The sequence below is a fragment of the Gossypium hirsutum genome, chromosome D07 (assembly GCF_007990345.1).
Source record: "Gossypium hirsutum isolate 1008001.06 chromosome D07, Gossypium_hirsutum_v2.1, whole genome shotgun sequence".
In the NCBI taxonomy this organism is placed as follows: Eukaryota; Viridiplantae; Streptophyta; class Magnoliopsida; order Malvales; family Malvaceae; genus Gossypium; species Gossypium hirsutum.
The window spans coordinates 13,708,765-13,733,294 of record NC_053443.1 but is presented as its reverse complement, the minus strand read 5'-3'; the positions used below and the strand labels follow the sequence as shown (position 1 = coordinate 13,733,294).

Genomic DNA, 24,530 nt, shown 5'->3' with positions numbered 1-24,530 from the left:
AAGTATGGGAAGTAGCCCACCATGTGCAAACCCTAGCAGTTTAAGCCAACATACTGAGCTTAAAATACGAATCAAAATCAGATCATGACCGAGAATTAACTTGGCTTCTTAGGAAAGTCAAGGTTTTTAGTATTAGGGCAATGCCGTATATGTAAATATTTCCGTTTTATGTAAAGATATTTGTTTTCTAGTAAAGTTGTTCTAATATAATTGAATCAGAATCAATGCCTCTTTTGCATTCATTTCATTCATTAGCATTATATTTCATCACATGCATTAAATTCCATAAAAAGACCTAATTAATCGAAATCGTGACAGTTACCCTAGAAACTAGAGGTGCTCATGGGCCGGGCCGAGCCGGGTTCGGGCCAGACCCATAAAAATTTCAGCCCAGCCCGAAATATGGGCCTAAAATTTTTCCCAGGCCCAGCCCGGGAAAAAAATCATAAGCCCGGGCCCAGCCCGACCCATTTTTTTAATAAATACCAAAAATTTATTTTAAAAATTAAAAAAAGTATTTTAAAAATATTTTAAAATTAAAAAATAAAAAAAAGTATTTTAAAAATATTTTAAAATTAAAAAATAAAAAAAAAGTATTTTAAAAATATTTTAAAATTAAAAAAATTTTAAAAATAAATATATTTATATATCGGGCCGGGCCCGGGCCAAAAAAGTGGTGCTCGAGGCCTGGCCCATTTTCTAAACGGCCTTATTTTTTTGCCCAAGCTCATATTTCGGGCCTATATTTTTACCCAAACCCTCCCCAACGGCCCGCCCGGCCCATGAGCACCTCTACTAGAAACCAATAATAATCTACCAACTGAATATCGTTACGGTACCCGCAGAAAAACCAAAGCAATGGATCAAAGATTAGAGAGATTAAAACAAATTCAGAAAGACATGCAATATCAGTTACAAAAACCGAGCCCGTTAAAGGAAAAACCCTGGCAGTTGAGCACAAGAAAGAAAAGACGACTAGACTTAAATTACCTGTTAATGAGTTGGTAACTGAGGATGAGGCTAAGAGATTCCTAAAATTCTTAAAGCATAGCGAGTATAGTGCTGTAGAACAGCTACACAAACAACCAGCTCGCTTATTAGTACTAGCCTTACTCTTGAGCTCAGAGATACATCGTAGCGCGTTGATAAAGGTGTTAAATGAAACTTATGTCGCTGATGATGTCTCTGTGAACAAGCTAGATCGTCTGGTTAACAATCTGAGTGCCGACAATTTCATCTTTTTCAATGATGATGAAATATCGCCAAGGGGCATGGGATCCAAGAAGGCTCTACACATCACTACACGCTGCAAAGGATATACATTGCTAAGGGTGTTAATCAATAATAGATCTACACTGAACGTCTTGCCTCTATCCACACTGAATAGATTACCAGTGCATAGCTCTCACATGAAGACGTGCTAAAATATAGTAAGAGCATTCGGCGGTACGGAAAGGAGGGTAATAGGAAGGATTGAAATACCTCTCTAAATTAACCCAAACACATATAAGGTAAACTTTTTTGTGATGGATATCAAGCCCTCTTATAATTGCTTGTTGGGTAGACCTTGGATTCACTCAGTTGTGGCAGTGTCGTCGTCACTACTTCAAAAGTTAAAGTTGGTAACGAAAGGTCGACTGGTGACTATAAATGCTGAAGAAGATATCATTACATTCGTAACTAGTGACGTACCATACATAGGAGTGGATGAAGAGGCAATAAAATGTTCCTTTCGATCACTAGAATTTGTTAACGCAACTTTCATTGTCGAAGGAAACAAGATCCTAGTGCCTAAAATATCCAAAACTACGAGGATGGGCCTACAGTTGACGGCTGAGAAATGAGTTATACCTAGAAGGAGACCTAGGAAATACCTTCAAGGAAGAGTCGAAACACCAATGCTGATGGAGAAACGAGATCGCTTTCTCTTAAAATACAAACTAGATACAAGGCAAATGAAGAAGAGTTAGAAAAGAAGCAAGAAAAAAGAAGAGTGACTGAGTGTGGGAGAGGTCAAGTGGGAATCGATGATCTTTCCCCACATATTCAAGACGTTTGTGTCAGGAAAAGTCAATCATCCTGAACACAAGATGTTAGAAAAAGAAAGCTTGAAGTAATGTTGGAAAATTTTTTAGCATCAATGCCATATTCGAAGAAGAAATTGGGGAAAACCTATCAGGCATTCGTCCTTATATCCCCGGAAGTGTTCTGAACAATTGGACTGTAGAAGAGATCCCTATAATTTTTAGATCTAATTCAGAGTAATATTCAAAATAGACTTATTGCTCTAAGCCTGGGAGTAATAAGAATCGTTTTGTGGAAAAGGCATATGTTCAACATCTTTATTTCAATAAAATGCATCTTTTTGTCTCATTTTGGGCAAATATTCTTTTATTTTTTCCATTTCATTCATACTCATACCACACAGATAATTATTCTTAGATTCATTTGTTCTTTGAGTCTTCCTTCATTCCTATAACAGGTCTCCAGATATGAATGATATGAGTGACGCTGCTACTAACTCAGAATCTCCTTTTGGACGAGATATGTGTCTAAAGGAACCTCAAGACTTTGAAAATGATCTAGATTTTAACTTATCTCCTGATTTGTTCAGGATGGTAGAACAAGATGAGAAACAAATCCTACCTTACAAAGAGTCAGTAGAAGTTGTGAGCTTAGGAGACAAATAAGAAAAGAAAGAGGTGAAGATCGAGGCTTACATCAATGTAGAGAAAAAGTGAGACATCATTAAATTACTCCAAGAATTCAAAGATGTTTCCCATGGTCATATCAAGACATGCGTGGATTGATAATGATGCAAGCAGTGATGGAAGCAACCATTAATGTTAATAAAAGAAAGCCAGATGCAGACAAAAAAGTCTTGCAACGTGGAAGCTATCATCAAAACAATGATGATGTAAGCAGTGATGGAAGCAACCATGACACAAGTAGTGATGGATGCGGCCATTAATTCAAGCATGCAACGTGGAAACAACCATGACCATGCAAATAGAGAAACAATAAGACAAATGAGACGTGGAAGCAGCCACATCCATTTGAAGTTGAATCCTTATCAGAACACTGTTCGGGATTGAAAATACAATTGTATAGAATTTTTAATCTCCTCTATAAATAGAGAGGAAAGATCAATTGTATAGCATCTGATCTTGTACATTTCTAATCATATTTCTTTTTTAGTTTCTCTTATGTAAACTTTTCCTTTTGTAATAAAGAGTCTATAAATCCTTCTGCTTGTAAATCGCACTCTACCCATCCATTGTAAATCATCTTCCCCCCTCCCGTGCTTGATCTGGATATTACATCACTGCTGCTTGCATCATGATGACTTCCACTTTTGCCAAACTTTGTTGTTGGTATGTGGATTTCTTTTCTTTTAGGTCTCCATCTTTTTTTACTTTAACCATAATGATGAATGGTAGATATATCTTAATGACAATTTTCCCATGTACTTCTGATTTGTTCCAGAATATTAGATGGAAAATCTTTAATGTCCATATCTGCGATCTTTTTTAGCAGTCGGATACCTTCATCATCTTTTTCTGTAATAAGATAAGAATGGTATGCCAATATCCTTCTTCGATCGGTTCTGAATTGATAATCTTTTTGTTGGAGAAGATATTTCGCTTTAGCTATTAAATCAATCCCAGCTTGGATCTGATAATAGCTTGAATTATTTTGACACTTGTCAATTGTTTTTGTCAAGCATTCTTTATCTTCATTTAAGGTAGATAATCGGGGGTTTCTGAGCATCTTTTGTATATCCCATATTTGATATGGCTGAAAAAATCTTTCTTTTTTAGAAATACCAATAAAAGTACTAATTTGGATATAAAAATAATAGAAAAAATCATCATTGTTTATGATGGTTTGTAATAAAGATTTTACTATTGCTGGAAAATCTTTTAAAAGATGAAAGGAGAAATTTTGTACTATAATTTCTCTTACAAATCCCCATTCAATACTTGTTATATTGAACGGTTCGTGATCCAATCTAAATTTTATAGTTGGAATACTATTTCCAATAAAATTAGTAAAAACATAAGATTGGAGAAAATATTCAGGAAAAAATTGTCTAAATCGATTTTGCTGGTTGCAGATCATTCCAATAATTTCATTAAATATTTCTATAGGTAAAATCTGTCTAGATTTATTATATAAACAGATTCTAAATATCTTATTCATATTAGGAATGTTTTTCCCTTTACGAATAAAATATTAAAAAATATCAAGAAGATTGTTGATCTCCTTAATATCCATCATAAAGAGTTGGAATTCATCCCAATCTCTGTATAAAACTGATTTTAGTAATAAATCTTCAGCTTCATTTTCTTTAGTTGTTTTTTCAACTAAAAATAATGAAAACTGTGTAAGAGCTCTCCTGAAATTAGCTCTTTGATTTGAAATATGGATTTTCCATATCTCGTTTATAAAACTATAAAATTCTGGTGAAATACCAGGATTATAAAAATCTTTTATTTTTGAAATTTCTTTTTCTTCTTCAATTTGTTGTTTTTTCAACAAATTTTCTGATCCTTTGATCATTTCAGCATAACTGGTTTGTGATGCTAAATATGAATCTTGGGACATTGGTGATTTACACACCATATTTGAAAAACTTTTTCCAACTGGTTGGTTTACCATTGGATATTTTACAACATTTGTTCCAAGAGGTTGGTTTACCATTGGATAAGACACATAATATCCCTGGTTAGTATAAAATGGTAATTGTGTAGGTACAAATCCTTTTTTGGAGTTTGTTGTTGCATTCCCTTTGTTGGGCTTTTTGTGAACGATAGTCCATTCACCTGGTTGTAGAGGTTTTTTACCTCTATCCATAAGTAGGCTTGCTCAAATAATCAGCAAGAATATTCTCAGCACTTTTTATATAAAAAATTCAAAATTAAAAGTACATAAATCATTATATCACCTAATTCTTCTTGGTACAGTTTCGAAATTGTTGTTAGTAAGGAATTGCTTTACCGTCTGATTATCAGTTTTTATGATAAATATTTCAGGTGCTAAATATATAAGAAAAGTTTTTATTCCTTTTTTAATAGCAATAAGCTCTTTTTCATATATAACATAATTAACCTCATTTGGTTTAAATTTACCAGAACTATAACCACATATTAATTCTTCATTATTAGTAGTTTTAGCTTTTAAAATACATCCCCAATGGTTTTGCGATGCATCAGTTTCTAAAATTAATTTATCACATTGTTTAGGTAAATAAACTTTAGGGTTCTGATTTATTTCAGATTTTAAATTTTTTATTATTTCTGAGTCTTGTTTAGATCAGCTGAAAGGTATATTCTTTTTTAATTTTTCATATAACTCACCTATTTTTTCAGATAAGTTATAAAAGAAATTTCTTCCATAATTAACAATTCCCAAAAATTGTTGAAGCTGTTTTTTGTCTTCAATTTTTTCAGGAAATTCTTTTATTTTTACAATAATGTGATCTTGGAGTTGAAGACCATTTGCAGATAATTTTAATCCTAAAAATTATATCTCCGTTTTCTCTAACTCTATCTTTTTAGGGCTTAATATAATTCCATGATTTAGAAATTCTTGAGAAATAATACTTAGATGTTTTCTATGCTTTTCTAGTGTTTCTGAAAAGACTAAGATATCATCTATATATACCACACAAAATCTTTTATACTTATTAAAAATGAAATCCATCCATCTCTGGAAGATTTGTGGGGCATTACATAATCCAAATGGCATTACCTTCCATTGCTAATGACCATTAGGGGCACTAAAAGCCGTTAAAGGTTTTGACTCATCGGTTAGCATGATTTGCCAAAATCCCGATTTACAATCAAATTTACTAAAGTATTTAGCTTGTTTAGCTTGATTAATCAAAACTTCCTTTCTTGGGATAAAGTATCCATCAAAAATAGTATTTTGATTTAATCTTTTGTAATTAATTACCATCCTAGCTTTTCCTCTTTTAATTTCAGCATGGTTTCTTACCATGAAAGCTGAACTAGAATAAGGACTATTAGTTTTTTCTATTAATCCTTTTTCTAATAATTCATTTATTTGAACATCAAACTCATCTATATCTTGTTTAGTATAGATCATAGGTTTAACCCTAATAATTTTATTAGGATTTACCAATTTTATTTCACAGTATCGAGGACTATTTTTCCATAATTTTAATGGTTCTTCACTAAAATTATCTTCAAGGATTTTAAACAACCAATGATTTTTTTCTAGTTGTTTAATTTGTTCTTTTTTTATTGGTGCCGGAGTAACAAATTTCTGGAGAAATAATATCGTAATATTCATTGTAAGTTTTTGTTTTTGATTTACATTTCTGTTTGTTTCATAGTTATTTGTTTCAAAACCCATATATCTGTTATTCTGTCTTCTTGTTGCCGTTGAGTCCAGGGAGGACGGTAGGCGTTGTGTGAAGACGATTAAGATAATAGACAGTCTTAGATACCAGAAACAAATATTATGGAACAAATCGAGTGTCAATTTCAAGATAAAACTTGTAATCATATTACACGTATAGACTCTAGAAATGAAAACAACATTTCATCTTTGAGTAAGGGTATAAATAGTCTTGTGGATATGACTTCTTTTTATTTTCGTAAACTATATAAAAAGGTTAGTAATGTAGAAGAAAAAGTAAATATTTTAAGTGAAGTAAAAAATTTAGACTTAAACCATGAGTCTAAAGAAATATTAATTAGTGTTAATAATAAATTAGATCAGGTTATAAATAATAATATAGAGTCTGATGTAGATTTAGGTCCTTTATATTATGGTAATGATAATATTTTAGTCTTATCCGAGGAAGAAAACACTTCTTCTGATGAATCGAAATCTATGTTAAGAAATTATAAAAAAAACATAAAAAACGTAAAAAAAGATGATAAACAACAAAGATATGATTTCCAGTCCTATAAAAACCTTATAGAACATTTGGAAAAAAAATTTACTACTACTAAAGATCAACTAGAAAGAGTTAAATATTTAAAATTAATAGAAGAACTTTATGAGCAATATAAAGATCTATTTTCTATGTTTAATTATCATTATATGTTAAAATATGATGATACAGACAGTAGTAATGCGAGTAATTCTGAAAACACAGAATTATTCAAAAATCAAACTGATGAAGAAAAAACTTCAGCAGATCAGGATAAAAAAATTAGTAATCAATCTGATGAAGAAAAAACTTCAACAGATCAGGATGAAGACATAAAAGTCTCTACCTATAATTCTGATGGAGAAAACACTTCATCTGAAGAAGAAAATATAGAAATACCAGAACCCATGGATACTAAACCAACAGATCTGTATGGAAAAAGAAAAATAGAGTCAGATAATCAAACAGATGATTATCTTAGGTCTTTAAATAAAGATTTTGAAATTGATAAAAACACAGTTAGGATTTTGGTAACAAAACCGAAAATATAGCTACAAATGATGTTAAACCTGAATATCCAGGAGAAACATCTAGTCAACCTGTTCAACCAAGAATAGATGACTTAAATAAAAGAAATGTAGCCCAGGGAGGAATACATTTAGATTTAACAAATACACCTATTTCAGACTATGAAAAAATTATAGATGATTGGGCACAATCAATGACTACTGTTGTAAACAACACATGGTCAAAAGAAAAGTTTTTAAATTATTTTGTTGGAACATTTCAAGGAGATGTTCTACAATTTCTCAGACGATGGGACTGAGAAGGGTAAAGAACAAAAGAGACAATTAATCAATCAGATAGAAACCCCTAAAGATCTTCTAAAAGGATTAACCTTAATTCTAAAAACAGAATTTTGTTGATATTTTGATAAAAAAAAGATCAAGATAGTACATCTAGTTATATCCTTTCAAAATTTAAATTATGTGATATTAGATATTTAGAAGAATTTTCTAAAAAATTTCTTCATGAATATCAAAAATTAAATAATGAAAATATAGAATTTTGGAAAAACCAATATTTTCATAAATTACCCGGGATGAGATATGTATAAATAAATATATATCTTATTTAGAGAAGCACAATAAAACATCTGGTCTTCCAACAGAAAATTTAGATTCTATAGGAAATAGGATAAACTTTGCAAGAGAAAGAATAACCTTATATTGTTTGCAAAGTAAAGCTGCTAAACATGTTAAGCATAAATTAAGTAATAAGTATTGTACAAAAATACTAGAAAATGAGTGGGAAATTGGATGTAAACAAATATATCCTAATACTTACAAAAAGCGTAAAAAATATAAATTAAGAAAATGGAAACCAGGTAATAAAAAATTTTCTGGTAAAAGTCAAAAGGTTGTTAGGAGAAAAACTTCTAAACCAAAGAAACAAATTTGTAAATGTTTCATAAGTGATGAAGAAGGTCACATAGCTAGTAATTGTCCTAACAAAGGAAAATTGTTAGGAAAATGATAAAAAGTCTTGAAGAACAAGATTTAGAAATATGCTTTCAACAGGAAATAAATCCTGAAGAAATATTATATGAGTTAATATCAGAAACAGATTCTAATAACAACGAAGAATATATATTTATGTTTAATATAGGAAATAGTTCTAATAATCAATTAGAAGAAATTCCTAATTCTGAAAAACAAGATATTAAATTAGGTAGTTTAATCGGAGAAGAAAAAGACTTTTCTGATGAAATGATAGAAAAGATTAATAAAAATCATATTTCTAAAGAAGAAATATATAAGATCTCTAAGTTCAAAATATGGACACAAAGACATATAGAAAAAATTAGCGGTAACACAGTCGCTAAGGATATTAGAGGAGGATTAACAGAAATCCCTCTATTTACTAAAGAAAAAATTAAGAGGATTAAAAAGAAATATCCTCAGGTTAGATATATACATTTAGGAATAATTATGATTACTATTAGAGCCTTATTTAGGAGAGGTCATGATATTCCTATAATAGCAGTTATTTTAGATAAAAGATTTGAAAATCGAATAAAAGCACTTATTGGAGGTATTCAATCTAATTTACATACAGGCGTAATAGGATTTAAAGTTAAACCAAATTACTTTATTTCCATTACAGACCCTCTAATAGAAGAGTGTTTTTGCCTAAGGATTCAAACAAAAAATTCTGAAATTAATGACTTAGCAGAAGATCTGGCAATCAGTTGGACTTCTATTAATGAATATACAAATACGACAGAAGTAGAAATAAAAGAGATTAATAATAAAATTATTGAACTCTTTGAACCAAATAGGTTTACTACAGAAATACAGCCGAAATTATTAGATTTAAGAGATCTGTCAATTCCAACAGATTGGATGATAGAAAAAATTAATAATACTATTACTTCTAAACCAGTAAGTACTATAGAGTATATGTCGTCTGGTAACAGACTGTATTTTAAAAATAATTTTATAACCAATACAAATGAAAATTTAGTTTTACCCTCTAGTTCTCAACTAGAAGAAGAAGAGGATAATAATAGTACAAACAGTACACCGATAGGAATTAAAACCGTTCAAATTCCTATATTTCTTACTGAACCCAGTAGTAATTCTAGAAAAAACTAGAATGGAAGAAATTCAAACTTCAACAATTGATAAAAAATCAAAAGTTGGAATAAATATTAAAGTTACATTCCAGTTTAGAAAATATAAAAAATATTCTCTAAATGCTTTGATAGACACTGGAGCTACAATTAGTAGTTGCAGAAAGAATGCAATTCCTGTAGAAAAATGGGAATTAATGAAAAAACCTATAAAAATAATGGGAATAGATGGTAATAAAACTATTATAAAACATAAATTTAAAAATATATTAATCTACATAAACAATGTTAGATTTATAATTCCTAAAATGGTATGTTTTCCTAAAATGCAGGGTGATATATTATTAGGAAATAATTTTATATGTAGGTATTTACCTTTTACTATTGATAGACATTCTATTTGGTTATCAGTAGAAAAAGATTTTTTAGAAATACCACTTGAAAATGATAATAAGATTGTGTGTAATAAAAATTTTACACCAGTTAAATTGATAGATAATAAATCATTATTACTAATAATTGTTGATTATCTTACCAGGTCTTATGGATAGAGGTAAAAACCCTATACAAGAAATAGTTGGTGAATGGACTACCGTTCACAAAAAGCCCAACAAAGGGAATGCAGCAACAAACTCCAAAAAATGATTTGGGCTATTTGGGCTTGTAATTAATGGACTTTTATTATTCATTTATTTATTTATTTGATTGTTGTTTGGTTTATTTGGTTTGGGTTTGGGCCGGACAAAATTGGCTTGTTACAGCTGCCTCTCTTTGCTCATTGTCGTGTAACGAGAAGGGAGCAAAGACTTTAAAAGAGGACCAATTTTGTTCGATCCCACTGAATCTCGATTTCTTTTGTGCTTCTCTTCTTCAAGTAGCCTCATTCTAACCCACTGCAACTTCAGAGGTATAAGAACTTTAGTTTCAATATACTCCGCTGCAACTTCAGGAAGATAAGATTTGTAGCTTCAATCTGCTCCACTGCAACTTCAAAGAGATAAGATTCACTATATTCAATTTGTTCCACTGCAAATTCAGAGAGATAAGATTTTATAATTTGTAGTTTTAATATGTTCCACTGCAACTTCAGGGAAATAAAAATTGTAGTTTTAATCTGCTCCACTGCAACTTCAGGGAGATAAGATTTGCTATCTTCAATCTGCCCTATTGCAACTTCGGGGAAATAAGATTTGTGGCTTGTAGCTTTAATCTGTTCCACTGTAACTTTAGGGAAATAAGATTTGCTATCTTCAATCTGCTACACTGCAACTTTAGGGAGATAAGTTTTGTGGCTTCAATCTGCTCCACCGTAACTTCAGGGATGTAAAATTTGTTGTTTCACTAATCTGTTACACTGTTCTCTAAGGAATATAACCTGTAGAATTCATTTCATAGGCCTATATTTATGCCAAGCGATTAGGATGTTATGATTAGAATGAATCAAATGCTCCTAACTAGATGTATTTGAATGATATTTGAATGAATGCAGAATGTCATTTTTCGAGAGTGATCCATTTTTTAATGCTTAGGTTGACATTGCTTGTTGTTCGTCATGGTTCCATCACTGATATGTTACCATGACTTCTTGTTTGGATCTGATATCTTTGACAAAAAAACTCGAAGAAATAATCATAACTTAGACTATTCGCACTCAGATATATCCAAACCTAAAATTTGGTTAGTTCTAACTAGTGGTCTTGTTTCAGGTCCTTGTACTATTTAGAAGCCTTTCAGAGAAATATGCAAAAATCCTTTTACTTGAATATTATTGGTCCATTAATCATTATTTCAATGAAAAATGCTTGAAAAAAATCGTAACAATGGACAAGATTGAAATTTATTGACAGCAAAGCTTGAAATGAATAGATTAATCAAAATAGCAAACGTTGCTAAAATACAAAATGAGTAAGATAAAAATAGGTGCCCCAAATATCGTAGCATGAGTTTCTCTGCACAAACTTCTCGAAGACCATTTTGAGCTTACTATCAGCAAACGTTGCTAAAATTTTATGAGCTTACTATCAGTAAACGCTAAACCCTAAACCCCCTAAAATCCTAAAAAATTAAAAAATATCAGTAACCCTAGCCTCCCTAAGTCTTCAGCTGCCGCATCTGCCGTATCAGCAAATGCGCTGCTCAAGGTCTGCCCTCTTTCACAGAAATGGCAAAAAATGTGACTCCCCACCATGGTTGACCGAATAGCTCCTAGCCATCATCATACAAAGCCACTTACAAGACATCAGTAAAGAGCAGAAGTCGAAACAAAGAAAAGACAAAACGAAATAATAATATATAATGTATTTTATTTCTTCTATAAAGATCGAAAATGATTTGTAACAAAGGAAGAGAAAAATTGAAAATATAAAAAAATAACAAAAGTTAAAAAGAAAATACGAAGGTAGTTTTTTTCTTTTTTTGTTTCAAAAAATACAAGAAAAATAAAACAAAAGGTTTAAACTTTTTTTACCTGTTCATTTTCCACCACCGTCGACGGCTTTATTAGAGAAGAAGAGTCGAAAGGTTTTTTTGATTTCCAATCACGTTTTGACTAGATTTTAGAGGATCTAACTCTAGATCCATAATCTACTAAAAAAAGAGGATAAAAATGACCTTTTTTCAGGAACTCTGGCCACCGGAGGCGACGGTCTCTGTCGTCGGTGACCTGTGGCCACGGCGAAAATTCACCGGCATAAGGGCTGAACGGAAAGGGAGTGTTAAGAGAAAAAAAAAGAAGTTTTTTTTAACTGATGCTAAAAATGATTTTTTAACATTTTTTTAAACTTATATAGCCCTTTCAAAACGACGTCGTTTTGGGCTTGGCTTCAGACGCCCAAAACGGCGTCGTTTCAAAGCCGACCCTTATAATCCGACCTGACCCCTTAGGATCCGCATGATTTCGCTTGGAGGGAGAAATTTCCATTTTGGTCCTTCCGCTTTTTTTGTTCCATTTTATTTTCGGCCTATTCCTTTTTATTTTATTTTTCAAAATTTTACCCCATAATTTTAATTTCCTTGCAAATCGGTCATTTGACCCACGGTTAAACTAAAGAAATGACATAGGGTTGGGATAATTTCCTTTTGGGTTCCTAAACTTTTCTATTCCATTTTAATTTAATCCTTTATGTTCTATTTTCTCATAATTTAGACGTTAAATTTTGTTATATTTTCAATTTAGTCCTTTATTTCCCCTTCTCTTATTTATTTTGCAATTTATGCTTTAAGTTCTGTTTAAGTTTCAATTTAATCCCTCATTTATTTAATTCTGCCTCTCTATTTACTATTTTTATTATTTTATCCCCTAAAATTTTATTATGGTTTCGATTTAATCTTTTTTCATTTAACCTTGCCTTTTTATTTATTTATTTATTTAATTTTCAGCATTTTCAATTCCCTATTTATATTTTACCCTTTAATTTACGTAACTTGCATTTTTATCTTTAAGTTTCTTAATCATCTCATTTTAGTTCTTTTTATTTTTATTTTTTATGTATATTTTTAATGTTGATATTTTTGTTAAATGATTATTAATGCTAGTTAATATCTTATTATTATTATTATTATTATTATTATCATACTTTTTATTATTTTTTACTATTTTTGTTATTGCTAATGTTCCACTTATTATTTTACTAATTATTGTTATTATTAAATAGTATTATTAATCGGCTAACAAAATTATTTCAACTATTACTTTTTATTATCTTATTATCATTTTTTACCCGCGTAAACTATTTTATCCTATTTTTGCCACTACCATATTATGTAACACGTTTAAATATTTGTTCATTTTTGTACCACTACTCGAATAAATTAGTCGCATATTGCTTTAAATGTAAGGTTCATTTTTATATGATGTATATTTAGTAACTTGAATCAAGGCAATGTTCTTTATTTTGAGGATTTGAGAAATTGTTCCCTAACTTACAGAGTACAATTCTCTCATTGAACCGAAATAATTGGATATCCTCCCCCCTTCTTTTTTATAAAAAATTAAAATATATAAGATTTAGACAATAATTAAATGGCGAGCGTTCTTGTTTTCGAGAATTCGAGATTTTGTGCCCCAACTTACGGGACATATTTTTTGTCTCGATTGATTCAAAATGAGAAAACCTCCTCATTAAAAATTCGATTTAGATAGGGATGTTTTCAATACCATTAAACAACATCGCGCAAAAGGGATCGTATTTTAAATTCTTTTTGAATTTTCAATTTTTGACATCAAAACATCAAGTAATCAACTAGGTACCAATTTTGAGCGTTATGAGGGGGCTAATCCATCCTTATACGTAACCGACTCCCGAACCTATTTCCTAGATTTTGTAGATCGAAGATTACCGTTTTAGTAAATCTAATGTTTTATTAAAATGAACGAGTTTTGAGGTGATCCAATCACACCTAAATAAAAAAAATTGGTGACGACTCAATTTTCATTTTAAAATAAAAGGTCGATTTTAAAAAAGGTTTCGACACACTTACTGCTAAGGAAAGGAAATAGGCTCCTCCATTGTCGATGAAATTCTATTGGGATGCGCCAGGGAGAGGATAAGCAAAGCTAAACTTTGATGGCTTAACTTTGGAAAATCTTGGGAAGGCGGGTGGTAGGGCCCTTATCTGAGATGAGAATAACGGATGGCTTATAGTATCCTATTGCCACGCCGCTTATGCTAAGTAACTTAGAGGCAAAAGTATGGGGCCTTAGAGATGGTCTTGAGTTAGCCTAGAGGACTAACCTAAGAAACCTTGATGCTGAAATTGATGCAACCATTGTTATAAGTGTGATCCATATATAACCATTCAGATCATAACATATTATCAACTCTTTGGAAGGAAAGATACTTAAGCATATCTTCTGCGAGAAGAATAGATGCTCTTACCCGTCCAGGAAGTAGTTTTCAAAGCTTTATATTGGACATAAATTCCCAACATGATCTTTTGTTTGTTTGTAACATGCCCCCTCTCGACCTTTCCCCTATTTTGATGGCTGATGTTTGAGTGGGGATCTTTTGTACCGAAATGTCGGTTTGTTTTTGCTCAGTGGAGTAAAAAAATGAAATGATAAAATTTAAAGGAGTAGAAAAATAAAGAGATTGATTTGGTTTTCATTTCTTTCAATATGTTTAGCTATGTAAAATTAGATGTCGATATGACAATGAATCACAAAAAAAGAGAGAAAAATAAAACACACAGAATTTTACGTAAAAATTCTTTTGAGAAAATTTATGGGTGGAGAAAAAAAAAATTCACTATGTCAAATTTGAGTAATATAAGAGGAACATCAAATAGATTTCACTTAAGCAACCACTTGTATTTTATTTTAATAAAAATATGGGTCACACAACTCGTAACAAACTGGAAATATAAAAACATTGACAAAAAAATAATTTTCTTCTCCTCCGTTACTTTGTAAAGTTAAAAATAAAGGAAAAACAAATGAAAAGTTTGAAATATACATAGGGTCCGTTTGATTGTGGTAAAAAAAAATGTTTTCAGCCTTTTCTAGTGTTTGTTTGGCTAAAAATATTTTCTTCACCTAAAATCAATTACAAACACGGAAAAAGAAGCCTTAATTTTGGAAAATGTCTCACCGTTTCTAATTCGGTAAGACATTTTCAGGAAAATTAGACACCGATCTTCCCTTCCCTTTCCCTTCCCCTTCCCCTTTCCCTTCCCCTTCCCCTTCCCCTTCCCCTTCCCCTATCCTTGACACCTGATCTTCTGCTTGCCATCAGCCAACACCGATTATCAACACCAGACACCGGCGTTCGTAAACCTTTTTTCTATGTTTTGATTTCGGAGCAATAATTGAGGGAATCAGAAAATAGAGAAAACTGATGGAATTGGGAAAGAAAATGGAAGCACAGAAGAAAAGCAATGTTTCAAAGATGGTCAATTTGTGGGTATAATTCGCTTCACCACCTCTTGAGCGCAAATCTCAAGCCTCAACTCTACCAGGACTTTTCTTTTTCTTTTTTCCCGCTTTCGGGGTTGTAATTTATATGTCTTTACTTTGTTGATTTGGGTATTTTTGTTTTTCTTAATCTGACCATGCACTGGGCAAAAAATTCCAATATTTCTTGTTATTTTTCTTGCTTATATATATTGTAAAAGCAAATTTGATCATGAAAAAGGAAACCCCATTTCAAATTGTCTATTATGAATCGATTGGTTATTGTCATTTTGGTAAGTTTTTGCCACTGAAATGATCATTGCAGTCGATCCTAGTAAACAATTTATCTCATTAACAAGTAACATGTTTTGCCTATTAAAAGTTAAAATCTACTGATCTTATTGCTGGTGAAAGTAACAATCTTTTGGAATTTTGTTATGGTTTATTAACAGGAAGTCAGCCGGTTGCTTCTGGGGCTGAATTGCGAAACAGCACTTGAAACTATTGTTCCACCTGAATCAGCTAAAGCCCTCTCTTCAAAACATGAGTTTAATCTTCAGGTGCCTATTTATTTATCCAACATTACTGCATTATAATGATTCGTTGATATAGAGATCCATCATCTTAGCTCATCAATATTGGAAAACAATAACCACAAGGTTGGCCTGGCTGAAATCGTAGTACTATTATAAAACAATTAAAGTGAAGGAACAATATATGTTTTGGACACTTTAGATATACAAGGCACTACCATGCATTTTGGCTGCAACTAAAGATTATGTTAATCTTTAGGCAGGGTTAGTTAATCTATGTCATATGTTCTGATATTTGTATGGAATATTTTTCTTCCTCCATTTCCCCCTTTTCCAGTTTCTAGTTCATACATTTGAACATTTGGTTATAATAGTTCTAATGTATAATTTTAGTACTACCAGGATCTCCTTGAAATATGTTGATTTTCATTCAATCCACTCTTATCTAAGTGGTTGAAAAACATCCCTTTTTCCATTACAAAATTATTCTCTCACCAACCTGACCTGAGCATACTTGTAGCTATTATCTCCATAGATTTTTGTCATTTCAATACAAGTATATTGTAGAAGGCAGTTATATGTGCTTTTCCATTTCAAATCATTCCAGGCTTTCAAATTTTCTGCTGACAAAGAGTTGTTAAGAGAACCCCGGGTAAGGGTCGGTTTTATTCAAAACTCCATTGCTCTCCCAACCACTGCTCCCTTTTCAGACCAGAAAAAAGCTATATTTGAGAAATTGAGACCAATAATTGATGCTACTGGTGCTTCAGGAGTCAACATATTATGCTTGCAGGTATGGTCAATTTTATTGATCGATGCATAATATTCTGAAAATGCAAATTAATGAGTCTATGATGCAAGTTCAGGAAGCATGGATGATGCCATTTGCCTTCTGTACACGAGAAAAGAGGTGGTGTGAATTTGCAGAACCTGTTAACGGGGAATCTACACAATTTCTTCAGGAATTTGCACTCAAGTATAACATGGTCATTATAAGCTCAATTCTTGAGAGGGATATAAATCATGGAGAGACTCTCTGGAATACTGCTGTTATAATTGGAAATCATGGCAACATAATAGGCAAGCACCGTAAGGTAAATGCAATAGTTTTTCTGGGTTTGGGTTTATGTTTCTTGAATTTTTATTGATTGTGCTTAATTGACTGGCTTCTGGTAGAACCATATTCCTAGAGTTGGGGACTTCAATGAGAGCACGTATTAAATCAATGGATTTAAATTGGGGACTTCAATGGAGCCTGTTGCCTTTGTTGATTGCAATTGCTGATATTTCTAGTATATTGCTAGTTCATTTGCTTCATAGATATCAGATGGTTGTCTACCTCTTTACCTGGTTGTATTAAATCAATAGATGTCAGTTGAAAATTTTGATTGTATGTATCATTCATTTTGATTTTACTATTAGTTCTATGAAATTCTTTTTTGGGCCATGAGTGATTTTTTCTTACCAGTTGCGTGAGCACGTTTCACCATATGTCTAAGTAAAAAGCTGGGTTCTTCGCTTGTATTTTTTCCTCTTTATTGGATGGCAGTTTATAGTATTGGGGCAATGCTTGATCTAGTAGTAGCTTTCAAATAACATAGCTGATTGCATGCATATGGTTATGTATTTGTTGAATGCATACATATATACATATTTATGTCTGTAAATGTGTGCATTGGGATAAATTTTATAGGAGTTAGCTTTGTGTTACAATGTAGATTGGTTGGCTAAGGAATTGGTTATACTTGAGAGTGGCTGAAATTTGATAATGATGCTATCTGTGTTGTTTGTAAGACAACAAAAAAATTACTTTTATGCTGAGTGTAATTTCATCAGGAGATCACTACAATTAGATTCACTACTAATTAGTAAATTTCGGAAGTAGTTTGCAATGCTTTTATATTTTAATAATTGAGTATTATTATATATTTAATTTGATTTATTTATAAATAAATCATTTTAATATATGTAAAAATAATTTAAAATATAAAAATTTATTAATATGTATATAAATTTATTAATATATGTAAAAATAACTTTTCCGGAAAATATTTTCAGGAAATCTGCCAAACAACAGAAAATATTTTACACAGATTCATCCAAACACCAAAAAATATTTTTAGTAAATCATTTTCCAGAAAAATAAATTATTTTCCAGAAATCATTTTCCGAAAAATATTTTACTGGCAAACAAACACACTCATAGTTTCAAAGTAACTTATAACCCTTGCTTATTTGGATAGAAAATAGTTATCACTTCAATGCTCTTTCATCTCATTTTTCTTTTCTAAAAATTTATTTTATTTATATTTTTACTCAACCAAGTACACAGGTGAATTATCAAATTAATTAAAGGCTGCAAAATGGTATTGTTGGCCGTTAACGAAGTCTCTCACATTCCTTGTCCGATAAACCAAATGTGCTTAACGGAAATCTAAACCCAAGTACTGAAGGTGGGTGATTCATTCTCATCACTTTATGGGGTAAGAACTCGTTGAATGGTGCTCCATTTTTAATTTTCTAGGATGGCATTATTTAATAGAGCCGAAGGATGAAACAGCTTTGAGAGATGGAGTTTTCACCATTTCTGGAATGAGAGTTCTAGGATTTCGGAGCATGGTTCAGTACTTGAGTTGCTGGTTTGTCGGCTTCGCCACGACTTTTGTACATGTTCCCCTTTGCCTTTCGAACAATCTTGGAAAAGAAGAAAAAAAAACAGGTTCAATAGGTCAGCTCAGGAGAACCAGTTGTTGTAGCGGAAGTTTAGTCATTATGGGGAGAAATTCATCCCAAGGCCAAAGTAGGCTTTTTACTCTCAATTCATTCACGAGCTCGTCCCAAATTAGGCCTAAAATGAAACGAAAACCATCTCTTTGTTCTGAATCAAAGCCATTTAAAAAGGAAATCCTAGCTAAAGGTTACATATTAACAATGGAAAGAGAACAAAAGAATGAATAAACGAATACAAAAGAAACCTATAACCTCTACCTAGAAACAGGGAATGTTTGCAAACCATTACTTAATCAGTTTGGCAGGCTGTTAGGGATGTAAATGTAGCAGACCAATCTTATGTAGTAGATTCAGGCACTTGGACTTGGTCATCCCCAAGGAAGGGAGTCCAGGAGTCTGCAGAGGCATTGCTGCTGAACAACCAATCCACTTTCTCTGGTACATTAACGAAAATAAAGTTGGAAGGCTTCATTTTCTATCAGACTTCCTCTTTTTGTTGCCTGGAGAGGCCCCTGTCAACTGCAAAACAAAATTCAAGCATAAACCAAAACCCAGGGTCTGGACAAATATTCAACCAACAACGTTTTTATTTCGGACTTCCAACTTCCTCACCAACAGGAGTCTCTGTTCCTTTCTTCCTTTTAGGTTGAGGGGTGCCAGTTTCTAGATAGTACAGCACTTTTTTCTTCGATCTGAATTTTCGGCCCGATGATGGATCAACATAATACTGCACAACCATTGTTTTTAGTTTTTTCACTGCATTTCCAATTATCTACTTAGATGAATACAACAAGAGGGTCTCAATCAAATTCTAATTTATACACCCTACATGCATAAACAAATCAATGATGCAACAAAATGAACTGGTATCAACTCAAATGTACTTTCACATAGTTTCCTATGACTCCCTTAAATCAGATATTTTAAAACGCAACATTCACCCAAGTCAAATCCTTCTTTTAAGAACCAATTAACCAACATTTAATCGTTACATTCACTCGCCAGATTCCACAATGCACCTTGTTTTTCTGAAGGGACAGTTAAAAGCTTTTATATGTGTCATGTGTGTCACTAATGAAAATGGCAATCATGCACAACTTGATATTCGATAATCATGAATACCCATAGAATAAAAATTGAATAAATACGCTGATATTAAACTTAACAGAAAAAAAAATTATGGTAGATAGTATGGAATTAACCTTATCAACCAGACCAGGTCTGGCATCGGAGCTTCGACCCCTATCTTTGATCAACCATCCAGTTGGCAACCAAGTATCGGATGCCACCCCACGTTGTTTCACCTTGGACTCTGTCGAGAACGACAAGTTGTTCGAGCCCTGTGGCGGTGTGTCGAGTAAGGTGCCACATGAAATCGAATCGTTGGGAGACTTTGGCGACTCAGCTAATTGGTTTCTATTGAAAGCCAATACAACTTTTAGATAAAAATCAAACTTATCCTTGAAGAGATATTTTCTTTGGGGTATTCTAGAATATAAAATAAAAAAATAGGATACTATCTTGAAGACTAGATATTCTAGATTAACATTCTAACTATTAGATATTTGTAAAATTAATGACAAGAATGTTGACATGTGTCAACAAACCAACGGTCATTAAACTCTATAAATAGGAGTAGGAGCTTTCATTTTTGTAATGATGCAAGAGAGAAGTGTGTTGACATGTGTCAGTTTTCTTGGATTGTGTATTAATAAAAGTGTTCCCTTCTCTTGTAATTGTAAGTATTGGTTGTTTGGTTCGCTGTATTGGATTAGAGGCGTAATGGAATAAAGGTGTAATGAAATAAAGGTGTAATAGCAAATCAACTGTTTGGTTGAATGTAATGGAATAGAGGCGTAATAGTAATCTTGTGTTTGGTTGAATTGAATAGAGGTGTAATAGCATAAGGGAAAAAACTAAAATGACTAGAATACCCTTAGTAGAAATTTGTTTAGATAAATGATTATTGTTATTGTTATTAAATTTTAATAAGATTATTAATATCAGTAATAAATAATTTAATCATATTTTAACATAATTATTATTAAATATATTTTAATTAAAATATATAATTTAATAAAATTCTTAATAATCAATATTCTTATATGAATTTACTCAAATCATAATATATGATACTATAAAATATAATTTGAAATAATTAATATTAAATATATTTTAATTAAAATATATGATTTAATAAAATTCTTAATATTAAATATTCTTATATGAATTTTCTAAAATCATAATATATAATACTATAAAATATAATTTAACATAATTATTATTAAATATAATTTAATAAAAATATATAATTTATCATCATACTATAGATAAATATTGAAATTTGTCACTGTACTTTATTTTTATTTATATTTGCCGTTTTTTTTTAAAATGAGTAAATTTGTAACTTAATTTTTATGTTATTGAATTTTACCACTAAAATTTAAATTTTATTAATTTTTGCCACTAACTCTTATTTTTTAGTTAAACTCTTAATTTAAATTTATATTGAATTTTTATTTTTTAAATTACAAATATCTTCATTTAACTTAATGAGTAAATATAATTCTTGACTTTCCTTTCTCATCATCTAAACAAAAGCACAATAAACAAATTGTCAAAAAGAAACCCAAATCCAAAAGTTGGGAGATTCAAAAGCTTTCTCCAATAATGTGTTTCTTCTATAAGAAACAATGCTTATAAGCAGCTTGTCAAAGCTCAAAATCTATTTAGTCCTATGTCATACATCCAATGTCATTTGTATATATGCTCCCTCACACCAGCACAAAACACAAGACTCAATATGAAGCATACATGAGAAGAAAACAGTTGGATTGAGTTAATGAAGTACATGCATCTTATGTGTTTTTCTTTCTCAGGGAAAACCTTTCGAGAAAAAAGAAAGTAGAAAAGGAATTAAAAAAATGTTGGTGAAACGTTTAAGGAACATGCAAACAAGGTATCCTACAGTCATGCTCCCAATTATTGTCTCCCCTTCACAGATGGTTAACACATCCTCTAGATATAGGACTGTTTGCTTCCAATGGGTAGCTCGCGATCTTGGTCCTGCATTTTGTATTTGCCATTAGCCAAGGCAAAGTTCTCCTAGGCTGGCTTGCTGATTTCTATTCGTAGATAAAATGGAAAGGACAAAGGATGGAGAATTTTGGTGTAGATACAAACCTGTAGAGAAACCCATCAATTTGTGGCATTTGGTAAACGAAACATCAAAATATGCAACGAAAGCATGGATGTAATCATCACGCTCTGCAATAAGCTTGAAAGGTGCAGTGAAAGAAGCATCCCCAGGAACCATCTTAGAAATATCCATTGTCTGAAACCAGAAAACCAAAATAAATAATTCAGTTGTACTCCAAACACATTATTATGTAAAATAATTTCCAGTAAGTGTTCATATATATAGATACCCAATGATATATACATACATACAGGAATATGATTGTGTATTTTCTCACATTGAGAAGGTGGCAATTTGTTACAATTTGTTTCTGGTCAACCGTGTCAACAAGAGGTTCCATCATAGCTTGCTTTTTTATACAACTCATGTCAAAGCCATAAACATTATTCCAAACTGTAGCAAGATGATGCCATGTAGAAAAGATGGGGTATATATAAGAATACAAAAAGTTGAATTGCAATGAAACACAATAGAAAAACTCGTTGAAAGTTATGCAAATACATATGAACATGAATACCTAGATTTATATCAATTTAGCAGTCTGTTATACTCACATTCGATCTTGTCGTCTTTGTACTCGGCATCCTCAATTGCTGTCAAGTAAAGAGAAGCTTCATCTGGTAGCACAACTCCATCATCAACCTGACACGGGTGAAGGAATAAAAACTTTGATTGTAAAGAATGTAGCTTATAAGAACCCAACAAAAGTTTTGCTTTGATGAGCAAGAGTAAAAATAAATTTAAAAGGCCCAGCCCGTTCACCACACGAAATAATAAGGAAGCAAACTACTCAAGAGAGCTTGACATGATGATGGAGTTAAAATCTCAATCAATTAACAGTTATAGCAGGAATCTAAGCTACTTTCTGCAAATCATAGCATGCAACGGAGAATTTAACTAACAAAGTAGCTAGTTGCCCCCAACCACACGAAGGAATACAAGAAGACACAACAATTTCAAAAACTTCACCATCAGGCAAGCCATTTGTTTCAACAATTTGTTTAGCCATGTCAGCCATATGGGAGCATTCAACCTAGGAAAGGGAAAAATATGAACAGCATTTGACAAATAAGAGATAGACGCCAGGAGTGTAAGAATTTGGTCAGACAGATTATTAACAACACATAAAACAGAAACAGAAGGAAGATGTAAACTGGAAGTCATACAGCATAAACATGTGCCGCCCTTGCTTTTGCACAAAATAGGGACAAAATTCCAGTCCCAGCTCCCACGTCAAGAACTACTTTGTTCTGGAATAGAAACTTATTCCGATAAATAACATTTTGATATGTCTTGGTTCGCACTACATCTTTAAGCATTTCCTGAAATACAAGGAATGGCAGGTTAACACAGAGGAAAAACATTTCACAAAAAAAGAAGAAATGAAAAAGTTACGCAACCGTATCAAGTTCTTCTACTGAAACCAAGAAAACAAACGCAGAAATCATTTCCAGAAATTTAAGTAAAAGATTAAGTTAAAAAAAGAAGACAGTTTTTGGATAGTAACTGTGATGCATTAATTCATGTATGAGCTTAAACAAACAGAAAAATTACAACCAACCCTCCAATCATAGATATTCGGCACCCAATAGATCACAAAATAATGGTGACTGAAGCAGAATCATTCCATAAATAATTCGACAAAAACGAAACAAGATTCAAATGTCCAAGTTGTTGCACACTTACTTCATGAATACCTGCACATACACAAAAGAGGGGACAAAGATTTAGAGGAAAGTGCTTACTGGAGATAAATACAAGAATGTATGACTTGAAACATCAGCGAACCCAATGCCCTACCTAATACCGACATGCTAGCCCCATAAACATGCAACCAGTGAACCACAAATTACTTAGATATAAATAAACTATTGAACTCAACAAGCTCTAACTTTTGCGAAGATAGAAACTTTCTTCTCACATTCGAACCTTCTTCACAAAAATGTGAAAGGCAACACTAAGAAATCCTCACATTCTCATTGTTTTCTAATCAACAAGAAAAATCAGTAAAAAAACTTCAAATTTCAATCTTGGAAAAGAGGATGAGAAGCAGAAAATATACCGAAGTGAGAGTAAGAATCGAAGTAATAATCAGCACTGGTTTTATCATCTTCGCCGTCGCAACCGAAAAACGAAACGTCGGGCTCTCCCATAGAAACATATTCACTAGCTTTGTCAACAGCGACGATTGAATCATCGAGATTGGAGCTGTTGCTGGCGATTTCCTTGTCGTCAGCGTCTCGGAAGCGAATGTTAGCTCCTTCGAAATTGTTCGAAGAGTTGGTCGAGGTTTGAGTTGTGTTGGGGATCTAGAAATGGAGAGAGATAATAAAATACCAGTGCCATGCCATGCCCACCACACGTGAAAAAACCTATATAAAAAAGAGAGGTAAAAAAGAGAAGGAGAAGAGACGATGAGAGTGGAGAAGAAAGCTAGAAGGAAGAAACAGAATACGTGGATTTTGGGTAAAACAGAAGCGGGAATGGGGAGGGTAAAACAGGGACCAAAACTGAAGCAGCACCTAAACTGAGCTCAAGGAAAGGATTAGAAATCGGTGGTTTTCACCGATTAGGAAGGTAAAGGATTACACCCGTATTAGCAATACATCAAACCAAACGATGGAATACAGCCGCAT

General features: G+C 32.0%; 3 protein-coding genes across 3 annotated transcripts; 1 reads left to right on the top strand and 2 right to left on the bottom strand.

Annotated features, from left to right (window-relative positions):
• Nucleotides 1–15,032: 15,032 nt before the first annotated feature.
• Nucleotides 15,033–17,412, top strand: LOC107954106 (beta-ureidopropionase). Its single transcript, XM_016889581.2, has 5 exons — nt 15,033–15,442; nt 15,885–15,992; nt 16,573–16,758; nt 16,832–17,059; nt 17,142–17,412. The coding sequence occupies exons 1-5, from the start codon at nt 15,377–15,379 to the stop codon at nt 17,184–17,186; spliced, it is 633 nt and encodes a 210-aa protein (XP_016745070.1). The 5' UTR covers nt 15,033–15,376; the 3' UTR covers nt 17,187–17,412.
• A 1,336-nt stretch (nt 17,413–18,748) lies between these two features.
• LOC121219140 (methyl-CpG-binding domain-containing protein 5) lies at nt 18,749–20,312 on the bottom strand. Its single transcript, XM_041096818.1, has 4 exons — nt 20,303–20,312; nt 19,898–20,232; nt 19,308–19,422; nt 18,749–19,214 (listed from the first exon to the last, which is right to left on the bottom strand). Exons 1-4 carry the CDS (start codon nt 20,310–20,312, stop codon nt 19,174–19,176), a joined length of 501 nt encoding a protein of 166 aa, XP_040952752.1. The 3' UTR covers nt 18,749–19,173.
• Nucleotides 20,313–21,510: 1,198 nt separating this feature from the next.
• On the bottom strand, nt 21,511–24,530 carry LOC121219139 (protein arginine N-methyltransferase 1.1). Its single transcript, XM_041096817.1, has 9 exons — nt 24,501–24,530; nt 23,957–24,203; nt 23,581–23,591; nt 23,061–23,216; nt 22,757–22,927; nt 22,449–22,680; nt 22,172–22,287; nt 21,879–22,029; nt 21,511–21,761 (listed from the first exon to the last, which is right to left on the bottom strand). Exons 1-9 carry the CDS (start codon nt 24,528–24,530, stop codon nt 21,571–21,573), a joined length of 1,305 nt encoding a protein of 434 aa, XP_040952751.1. The 3' UTR covers nt 21,511–21,570.

Excerpts from the sequence above, each read along its gene's own strand:
- LOC107954106 (XM_016889581.2), top strand. The coding sequence starts at position 15,377 with ATGGAATTGGGAAAGAAAATGGAAGCACAGAAGAAAAGCAATGTTTCA. Across the intron at positions 15,443-15,884 it reads CAAAGATGGTCAATTTGTGG|GAAGTCAGCCGGTTGCTTCT; the intron begins GTATAATTCGCT and ends GTTTATTAACAG. Across the intron at positions 17,060-17,141 it reads TAATAGGCAAGCACCGTAAG|AACCATATTCCTAGAGTTGG; the intron begins GTAAATGCAATA and ends GGCTTCTGGTAG.
- LOC121219140 (XM_041096818.1), bottom strand. Across the intron at positions 19,423-19,897 it reads GACCTGGTCTGGTTGATAAG|TATTATGTTGATCCATCATC; the intron begins GTTAATTCCATA and ends ATGGTTGTGCAG. Across the intron at positions 19,215-19,307 it reads AGGAACAGAGACTCCTGTTG|TTGACAGGGGCCTCTCCAGG; the intron begins GTGAGGAAGTTG and ends TTTGTTTTGCAG.
- LOC121219139 (XM_041096817.1), bottom strand. The coding sequence starts at position 24,530 with ATGCGGCTGTATTCCATCGTTTGGTTTGAT. Across the intron at positions 22,681-22,756 it reads CATGCTATGATTTGCAGAAA|TTTGCTTCCTTATTATTTCG; the intron begins GTAGCTTAGATT and ends TCTCTTGAGTAG. Across the intron at positions 21,762-21,878 it reads ATTGATGGGTTTCTCTACAG|GACCAAGATCGCGAGCTACC; the intron begins GTTTGTATCTAC and ends TACAAAATGCAG.